This window comes from Lolium perenne, chromosome 2 (assembly GCF_019359855.2).
Source record: "Lolium perenne isolate Kyuss_39 chromosome 2, Kyuss_2.0, whole genome shotgun sequence".
Taxonomy (NCBI): Eukaryota; Viridiplantae; Streptophyta; class Magnoliopsida; order Poales; family Poaceae; genus Lolium; species Lolium perenne.
Window position 1 is genome coordinate 193048844 of NC_067245.2, and position 10400 is coordinate 193059243.

Sequence of the window (10400 nt, forward strand, 5' to 3'; positions counted from 1 at the left end):
CCGCGTACGTAGCTAGTTTAGGATGTTGCTTTTTCCAAGCTAGCTCCGCTAGCTATTCTGTTTTAGTTCACCCGTTATGCATTTTTTCTACTACTTTTAATTGCTCTAGAATTACTGCTCCCATACATGCACAAGTGCAGATCAAGAACATGCTTCTATCGAGAGTTCTCTACCCATATCCTGCTATTTTGGCATGTAAAAAATTGGTCACATACTGAACTAGGGGCAGATCAAGAAAATGAAGTTTACATATCAAATAGGGAAGGAAAAGTTTTCCAGGACCAAATAAGGAATTGAGACTTTAGGTAGTGTCAAATAAGGAATTATATCGAAAAAAAATCCCGTTCCAGTACAGAGCAGCGTCGCGTGTTCCAGCCAGCGGAAGCAGAGCCGAACCATTTCCCCGTTGGCGACGCCAACAGCGACCGAGGGCAAGTTCACAACACACAAACACAAACACGAGCGCGTTGAAATCGGCGGCGGCGGAACCCCTTTCTTCCTCCTTCCAGCCCACGCTTCCCACTCCCCCCATCCCCAAATCTCCATGCCGTTCCCTCCCTAGGTCACCCCTCCCCGTCGCCGCGCCCCGCCCCGCCCCGCCATGTCGGCCGCCGCCGGGCCGTCCATGTCGGCGGCGGACGGGCTCCTCGCGCTGGCGGAGGAGGCCGAGCGCCGCCGCGACTTCTCCACCGCCGCGTCCTGCCTGGACTCGGCGCTCAGCCCGCCGCACGCCGCCTCGCTCCTCCCGCTCGCCGAGGCCCGCGCGCGCCTGCGCCTCGCCGCCCTGCTGCTCGCCCGCTCCAAGGGGCTCGCCACCGCCAAGGCCCATCTCGAGCGCGCGCTGCTCCTCCTCAACCCGCTCCCCTCCGCGCCGCCGCGCCTCAAGCTGCTCGCGCACTCCCTCCTCGCCAACGTCTACGGCCTCCTCGGCGCCGTCCCGTCGCAGAAGCACGTGCTCCGCCGCGGCCTCGCCCTCCTCGCCTCCGCATCCGCGTCGGGCCTCCTCCCCGCCGAGCCGTCCCTCCTCTGGACCAGCAACTTCCAGGCGCAGCTCGCCTCCGCGTTCGCCGCCGAAGGTGACGCCGCGTCCGCCCTCTCCGCGCTGTCCGAGGGGGCCGCCGCCGCTACCGAGCTGGAAAGCCCACAGCTTGACCTCTTCTTTGCTGCTAACACTCTCCACGCACATTTACTCTGCTGGGAGGACAGCAATTCCGTTGCGGATGCCGCCGCACGCGTCGCCGACCTCTGGGATGCGCTCACGGACCAAGAGGTAAACTCAGCTTTCTCCATTTTCATCCCGTCATATATTTTGCAGCGGGATGTAAGTAAAATTCATGTCTTTCTTACATATATTTTGATTCCGTCAGCTACAGCGGGATGTAAGTAAAGTTCGTGTTTTTGATATGTGTCTTCCGCCGATTCCACGCAGAAGGAGCACTGGGTTGGACTCTTCTTCTACACGGAGCTGCTGCAGACCTTCTACCTGCTGAGGGTCTGCGACTACAAGGCTGCCTCCAAGCACGTGGAGAGGCTGGACACGGCTGTCAAGAGCGAGATGCAGAGGGGGCAGCGTATTAAAGAGCTTGGCACTGAGCTTAGCGCGGTGGAGAGATCACTAGCACAGCCCATGTTGAAGGAGAGGGAGAGGGCGGCGCTGGTGCATAAGCAGAGGCAGCTGAAAGACCAGCTGCGAGCCTTGTGCGGCTATGACGAATTGAATGATGTGTTGGATTACGGGGATAAGTTGCTGCTGGCGCCACCGCCGATGCATGGGGAATGGCTCCCACGGACTGCCGTCTTTGTGCTCGTTGATCTCATGGTCGTAATGGTCAGCCGCCCAAAAGGCATTTTTAGGGAATGTGGAAAGAGAATACAGTCAGGACTGCAGATCATCCATGGTATGTTCTGCTCTTATTTCAAGTATTGTGTGTAAGGATGGCATGCTTCCTTGTACCTAACTAGACATTGATTATATATATGATTCAACATACTAGGCGCAGCTAATTTACAACCATGGGTATGAAATAGTAGCCATTTTTACTAGGTCATAGTCCTTGAGGGGTACTGATGTGTATCTTGCCTTGTAGGTGGGATGTGCTTATTGAACCCAATGGTTAATATAGTGAGGGCTAAAATTTGTATTCTCACCCGCTAGGGTTTATGTGCAGAGTGTTTGCATGTTTTTTTTTAATTTGAATATTTGATATAATTAACTGCTACTAATGTCACATCTACTTGTTTTGGACTAAAAGGGGTTCCCCATTTTTTACCGGCTATTTTTCCTTGTGAGCCAGATATAACCTTCTCCACTTCTGCCCATTTACTTTCACATCTCCCGTGGAAAACAGTTGATTACTTTCACTTCTGCCCGTTTACTTTCACAACTCCATGAAGGTGGCTATGTCAACGTTTCAACATAAAGGGAGAGGCATGTATAAATAGGAGCGGCCATGTTGATACACGCTGGGTTTGAGATACATGATGTAGTTAGTGGAAAGACCAAAGATGATGGGAAATGTGAATTTATTTTAAATACAAATTTAGTAACTTTGTAGAATGACTGATCTAGGTACTATTGTGGTGGTATAGCCCAGCCGTAGCAAACTACACCATTAGGTTTTATTGAACAGGTGCTCCACAAAATAAGGAAATCTTGCTGTACCTTTTACGGGCTGACCGTATTCATTTGACAACAGAGCTCTGAGCTTGTCAGGACCTTTTGAAAATATAGCCGCGTGATCTTGTATATTTTGATTATTTTCAACCGATCAGCACCACAATGTCCAAAATCACAATAAATCCCTGCGTACCACATTCGTTGTCCTGGTATGATTCATGCAACTTGGAACACTTCAGTCCATCACTGGAAATTGTAAGGGAGTACATTGACTATGATACTGGGATGTAATGTTTGTTGAGTAACTATGGGAAGCATATGCATTGATGCATGTCAACATCCATAAGCTAATAGTAGCTTTACACACATTATTTAAACATGCATTTTTTATCTTGGATATTATAAACATGATCTACTTTAGGATCTGATATGTTTATCATGTGTGTGTAAAAGCTAAAATATGTAAAAACTTGTATATTTATAAGTAAAAAATAGTGGCACTTACTGGGCATTACCATTGTTTTACAGAGGAACTATCGAAGCTTGGGATCGTGGATGGCGTGACAGGTAAATATAAGAACTTCAATTATTTTCTACGAAAACCTGTTACCATTTGTTATAGCTACATCTGTACTACCATATGGTAGACCTCTCACTGATGCATGGTCCTTGGCTTCCACACATATTTTTACTTCATCTGGCTAAGTGACATGAACTCTTTTTTTCTAGCAACTATGCAAAGGCTTTCCATATCTTTTCAGTAAGCAGGAAAAGCAAAGTCTGCACCAAAACAGCGAGATGAGACTCCCCAAAGTCAAGCAACAATCCAGAAAACAACACAACTAGGAGACTGCTCTTTCAGTGGCTCAAACAACACAGTCCTAGACCTTGTTTCTTTCCATCTATCTCCTTCATCCTTGATCTTCTAAGCAACCATTACAAAATCATGGCGTTAATTCTTAAAATCATTTCATTCAGGAACAACCTTAATTCCAATTTAAAAACGTTCTTACCTGCGTTGAGTCGTTGCCAGAGTTAAATGATATAATCTGCCAGTTGTCACAGTTGATTCTTGTTCTGTGTGCTGGGTATAGAAGAATGAAGATAGTCCTGCTGGGGCTCCAGTGTAGCAATCCTATGCAGAGTTGGTTAATTGAGAACTTTTAGCCCCTTCTCGTGTGCTAATCTTTTTTTTTTTCATTGTTCTTTCTTGTGTTTCATTTTAATAAAATGGAAATATACACCCCCAGATCTTATTTCAATATTTGCCACTGCCAAATAGATCATCTATATCAGTCATACCACTAATTTTGAATAAAAGCATCAACTACTTCATACAGACATTTCTTTAATCCATTGGGCTTCTTTGTTTCAAATTCATTCTATGCAAAAATCAATATCCCAATTAATAATTTCCTTCTCTGCCGATAAATAATGACCTTTCCATTGTATGCCACCACACCACTGTAACAAAACCTTACCAGTTTTTGGCATACTGCTTCTGTCAAATTTCTCAGGTTGATTTCTCGACAATACCTTTTTTACTCTTTATCCTCATCTTCTGCCTCCACTCTCCTACTCTTGCTCTGTCTTCGCTCTGCTAGGCTCCCGTTGAAGCACAAAATCCATACCACGCTATAACTGCACGCTCAATTGCACCAAGACCACCCAAATTGATGGCCACGGGCGCCACATTCCTACATGAGTTCTCTTTCCTGACACCTAAGCATTGGCCTAGCTAGAATCGCTTGCCAGCTGTCAAGAAGGGCAAGCTGGAGCTCCCCAGGGTCTGTCCATGCTGACGTGTCATGGCGGATGTACCTGCCATGATCACTTCACCATCACCAACGTGGCTTTAATACATCTTCAGCCCATACAGCCTCGCCCATGTTTTCCCATGCAGATTTACATCACACCTTTTGTCTCGTGCCACCATTTACTAAAATTATTTCCCTTGACAAAGTGAGCATGCTAGTGCCTTTAGCGGCTCCTTCATCCGAGGCTAAATCCTCATCACCACCACTGGACTTTTCCTTATTGTTGTTCAGAGTGTTTCTTATTGTGGTCTCCTGCACAACCACCTGACTATTTTTTTCTTTTGCTCTTCCACGGAAGTTGGTACCACACATCCCGAGCTCCATTTCTGGATGACCAATTTTTTTTACCCATCACCATATGATCAACTCATCGAGAACCATTGATTGTTGCGTTCTCCATGCTCATCTGTTTGAATGAAGTGGAAAAACAAGGCAAGGAGATGAGTTTAGGATCGCTACATCTATAGCTCTGCTCCCATTTGAGTAACTCACAAGAAGGAAGAAGAATACAGATGGTGGTAGCAGAATGGTCTTTGTGCAGTCCCATAAGGGTTCGACTGATGGAATTTGGTCAAACTGTGTTATGGACCAGAAGGTTTTGCTACAGTAGTGGCATATAAGAGACATGCTTTTGTTTAGTGGCAGATCAGGGACCGGGGGACCTGCTAACTGTTATATAAAGAATTCCCTCAGATCTTTTGTGCTTGACAGAAAAAACTTATCTTCACCAATTGAGAACTAAGTTGTTATAGTATTGTCCTCCTTTTACCTTAATCTTATCTAGTGTTTATGATGCTATGCAGAGGAAAATTTGGAACACTCCGCGATATGGACGGCTGGTCTGTACTTGACGCTTTTGCTCCAGTTCCTTGAAAACAGTGTTGCTGTAGAACTCACAAGATCAGAATTTGTTGAAGCCCTGGAGGTAAATCAACCAACATATTCATGTTTTACCAATATATGTTGGAAGACTGCTTAATGCTGCAACCATGCTTAATAAATCACTTATGAGATCACCCGTTCCAATTTGTCTGCTGCAGGCAATATATCTCATGATACGCTGGGCTGATATATATAGATTATAGCCTTTGATATAAGCACATCTTGTCTGGTGTAGGGCCATAAATTAGGACACATATGTTTGTTTCCAAATATCAAATCTACGTATCTTCTGGTTCTTTAGCTAACGCTTATTAATTTTCCCTTTTTCCCTGTAGGCTTTAGCGCAGATGAAAAACTGGTTGACTCGTTTCCCAACGATTCTGCAAGGCAGTGAAAGCACAATTGAAATGCTAAGGGGACAATATGCGCATTCTGTTGGCTACTTTGATGAGGCTGCTTTCCACTTCCTTGAGGCATTAAAGGTATTTCCTCCTCTCGGGATGCCACTCCACCATATTTTGCTTTGGATAAGCGCCTCTCTGCCATGACTTCCTAGTCTTCTCTTGTATGCTGCCAAACACATCAATTTCTGCACACTGGACCTCCAACTGTGCATCATGTGACCAGTGATCTAAAAAGCATGTATTTGGAAGATACAAATCTTGATATATTAGGGGGAAATGCACTTTGGCTCATAGGAGCATTTGCTCTTATTGTGTTAATCTACATTTTGAAGTGTCAAAAAATTCTAAACTAAATTTTTACATGTACAGCTAGACATTTTATGTTGGTACACAAATTTTCAAAAAAAGAAAAAAATTCCTGTGGCTCCTGTAAAAAAGACAAATTTTGATGTTGTAAGACGACTACGTACAGGTACAGCACATTTTTTTGTGCACACCACAGAAAATGTTGTTTTTCCACGAAAACTTGTGTACGAACATAGAATGTCACGATGTACACCAAAAAATTTATGTCAATTTTTTTTTAACATTTTTAAAATTAATTTTTAATTATTTTATATAATGGGAGCATTTGCTCCTATGAGCCAAAACGCCACTTAAGTCTGCTTATGTTTTGTTGCAAGCCTTCCTGGCTTTTTCTAATCAAGTAAATGAAATGATTTCAGCTGACAGAGAACAAATCAATGCAATCTATGTGCCAAGTTTATGCAGCAGTCTCCTACATCTGTAAGGGGGATGCGGAATCATCTTCAGAGGTATCAATCTTGTGTACTTGTTTATTTATTTTTGTCTCAAGCCGTCTATCAAGACTAAACATTGCTTTACCTCTTTTCATTGTTTAGGCACTAGAATTGATTGGTCCTGCTTACAGAACCATGGACTCATTTGTTGGTGTGCGAGAGAAGACATGCATCATTTTTGTTTATGGGCTTTTACTTATGAGACAGCAGAATCCACAAGAAGCACGGTAAGGATTATGCTAGTCACTGGAGAAGACATGTATCATTTTTGTTCATGGGCTTTTACTTATGAGACAGCAGAATCCACAAGAAGCACGGTAAGGACTATGCTAGTCACTAGTGAATGAGTATAATGAATGCAAACGGCAATGTCTTGCACATGTAAGCCCTGAAAAGGAAAAGTTGCATCTCCATTCTAGCTAATGTTCTGCATTATTTGTTTCTCATGGGTGCCTGCTACATCCCATGTCCTCTTTTATGTGTCAAGCGAACTCTTCACAAGCTCACAAATATTTTGTTGATATGCTGTCAATATTAATGTTTTTTATCTAATGTAGGACTCGCCTTGCAAGTGGTTTGAAAATAGCACACCAACAGTTGGGTAACATCCAATTGGTTTCTCAGTATTTAACAATACTTGGCACATTAGCACTTCAGCTGCATGACACTGGTCAGGCCAAAGAGATCTTGAAGTCATCGTTCACATTAGCGAAGACACTGTATGACATTCCAACGCAAATCTGGATCTTATCAGTATTTACAGGTATGCTATGAGGCTACATTGATTTATTTATCACTTGTACTATGGTTTCGTTTCCTTACATATGCTGGTTATTTAATTTCTTCATTTGCATGGCATGTCGCGACTGCAAATTGTGAAAGTTTGACGTTCACTGATGTCTTATTTCAGAGTTATATCGAGAATTAGAAGAGAGGGGAAATGAACTGGAAAACTCCGGGTATGCAAGTAAGAAAGAAATCGATCTGCAGAAAAGACTGACTGAAGCTCGTTCTCACCCTTTCCACCAGGAGCTGGTATGGTACAACAGCTCTGAAGTGAACATTTGCAATTTGCAGAGTTACATTTACTTGCAGTTTATTTTATCTTTTATCTCGGTAGAAAATCCATATCAGAGGTCTTAGGCCCCAAGTTCATCTAGACTAAACCAGGTGTGGGTGTGTGGCATGTGACACATAAAGAAAGTGGAGATTTGCAGTATGCTTGCCATACTTTTTATTGCTCTGAAGAGCACACAATTTTTTTTGCATTAAATAAGAGGTATACAACTACCAGTCCAAGCCTTCAAGATGAACATAACACCTCTAAAACACACAATCTGGCCTAGTGTTGTCACATATAGTGAATAAGCATGCACTTACAAGGTATACTGCTTTGTTCTAGTGAAAGAGTAGTACTAATCTGTGCTACTAGTGCATTAAATATTGGAATAGACCTACACCTCGTATGGAGATTTAATGCGTAGAAGCAATAGCAGCTCATCTCTTGAGTCTTGAAGCCTACAATTTGTTCACTGTAGTTCTCAGCAAGAAGGATTTCCTGTAGAGCCACTGTTTCTGCTTGCCACACTTCTTTTTATTGTTCTAAAGACCATACAAGGTAGTTCCATTGTTTTGCATTAGATAAGTAAGAGGTATATAGATACCTCTAAAACACACTCCCTGTGTTTCAAAATAAGTGTCGCATCTTTTTTTAGATACGGATGAATCTACACATTACAGTACGTCTAGATACATCTGCATCTAGACAAAGTTGTGACACTTATCTTAGAACGGAGGTAGTGCAAGTCATAAAACCAACATACTATCTGTGCACAATCTGGTCAAGTGTTGTCACTAAGCATGCAGTTACAAGGTATACTGCTTTGTTCTACTGTAAGAGTAGTACTAATCAATGATACTAGTGCATTAAATATTGGAATAGACCTACACGACCTTTGGAGGCTTAATGCATAGAAGCAATATCATCTCATTTCTTGAAGCCTACAATTTGTTCAATGTAGTTATCAACAAGAAGGATTTCCTGTAGAGCCACTGTTTCTGTATTGCTAAAGAAAACCCTAAACTCGTTTTGCTGCTAAGTTTCATTCATATTCCAGTATTAGTATGGCAGTGTTGTGGACTGAAGCATCAAGTAGAGAAGTCTCGTGTTGATCACCCATGTCTTGTAGAAGTCAGAAAAATTTGCTGGCCCTTGCTTCGCCAAAAACACTTTTCTGGTGCCCGCTTGTAATTTTTATACAAGGAGCTCAACTTCAAATTCTTTTTCAGGTGGAGAAAGTCAGAATCGAAATCCAGCCGATGCACGACCTGATGCAGAAGCATCACGAAATGCCTGGCTCGGTGGCGAATGCTGACTTAGACATCCCGGAATCGGTGGGGCTGTCCACCCCACAGCCTTCGTCCGTTAGAAGGTTGATCGACACAAGCTCGGTGAGGCGCAGTACCAGGAGGAGGGTGTCGTAAGTTATATTCTGACTTGACTCTGGCCGTCCGGCAAAATGGAGTACCATGCTCCCCATACAGGGCATGTTGGATAGCTGTAGTAGTGTGACAGCCTGACTACCCATACAGGACAAGTTGGATAGGCTATAGGTTCCTGAGTTGTTGTCTTTGATTTATTTTAGCGAATTGTCTTTACTATTTATCCCAGTAGTTGTATAATCATTATTGATTCATTTGTAAACATAGCAACTGTAATTGAATGATTGAGTCCAAGTGTATATGTAGAATCCCCACGTAGAATCCTCATTCGAGATAATTGAGAAATGCTTGCAGAGACAATGTTTCACCATGGACTGTTATCGTGCAGCCGAGTAAACAACCACACTCGCTGGTCCATTATACCAGCGCCAGAGGTAGGTACACACTTGTGCTGCTGGAAACTGATTTCATATCGCTACCGCTCTTATTTTCCGTGGTTGATCTTTACAACCACACCTTCCGATCCGTTTAAATCGATGTGTGGTTGTAAAGATCAAATCCCCTCTGATCTGTTTAAATCGACGTGTGGTTGTAAAGATGGCTAGCATGTCCTACGTGATCTCGGCGTCGATTAAAAGATATGTAATAGGAAAGAAGGCTGTTTTGAAGCCGGTTCGTGAGCAAAACCATTATAATGGGAGTTTGGGTTTTCGAGAGACCAGTAGCAGCAGCAACAACAAGCTAAATGAATAGAAATAAATAAGCTTAATTAATGTACCTCTTTGATCTATCTATACCTAATAATAAAGGGGCTAACGTTTCCTTGGTTCGGTCCGTCCAATAACTTTTCGTCCGTCGTGCAGATCGTCTTCGTTTGTTAAATTTGGTCCGTCCCCGCCAGCCAAAGGTAGTCCTCGCAGCACACGTTGGTAGCAACAATGAGAGTTCCATCCGAACGAGCCTAGCTAGCTATCCTCGGAGCACACGTTGGTAGCCAACAAGCAGAGTCCTATCTGAACAAGGCTAGCTAGCAGCGCACGTTGGTAGCCAACGAGCAGAGTCCCCTAGCTGGCCAATATAAATGTGCTCGGTTCACCTTGATTAGCTCGTGGCAGCGTATTGAGAGAAAGATCGATTAATTAGGTCTTCGGCCGACACACGATGAGACACGGCGGAGAAACAGTTGACGGCGGCGATGGCTGCCTCCTGCCGGGCAGCGTCCAAGACGGGCGTCCGGCTCGAGCTCGCGTAAGTGTCAGAACGTGGCAGAGCACGACGGCCGCGGCAGCGCGATTGCTTTGTCTCCACGAAGCGACGGAGAAAACAAACTGAGAACACTCCATCCACACGAAAAAAGACGAGATGAAGAAATTTCATGTCTGCGCCATGGTCGTCGTCGCGGACGTGGTCTATGGATGCCTTCGTGCCGCCCTAACAC

The 10400-nt window shown here is 43.9% G+C and overlaps 1 protein-coding gene across 1 annotated transcript; it reads left to right on the forward strand.

Annotated features, from left to right (window-relative positions):
- The first annotated feature begins 430 nt into the window (after window positions 1-430).
- Window positions 431-9322, forward strand: LOC127334252 (sister chromatid cohesion protein SCC4). Its single transcript, XM_051360665.2, has 10 exons — window positions 431-1270; window positions 1430-1898; window positions 3146-3184; window positions 5238-5359; window positions 5652-5798; window positions 6446-6535; window positions 6623-6747; window positions 7078-7283; window positions 7431-7555; window positions 8810-9322. The coding sequence occupies exons 1-10, from the start codon at window positions 602-604 to the stop codon at window positions 9002-9004; spliced, it is 2187 nt and encodes a 728-aa protein (XP_051216625.1). The 5' UTR covers window positions 431-601; the 3' UTR covers window positions 9005-9322.
- Window positions 9323-10400: the final 1078 nt, after the last annotated feature.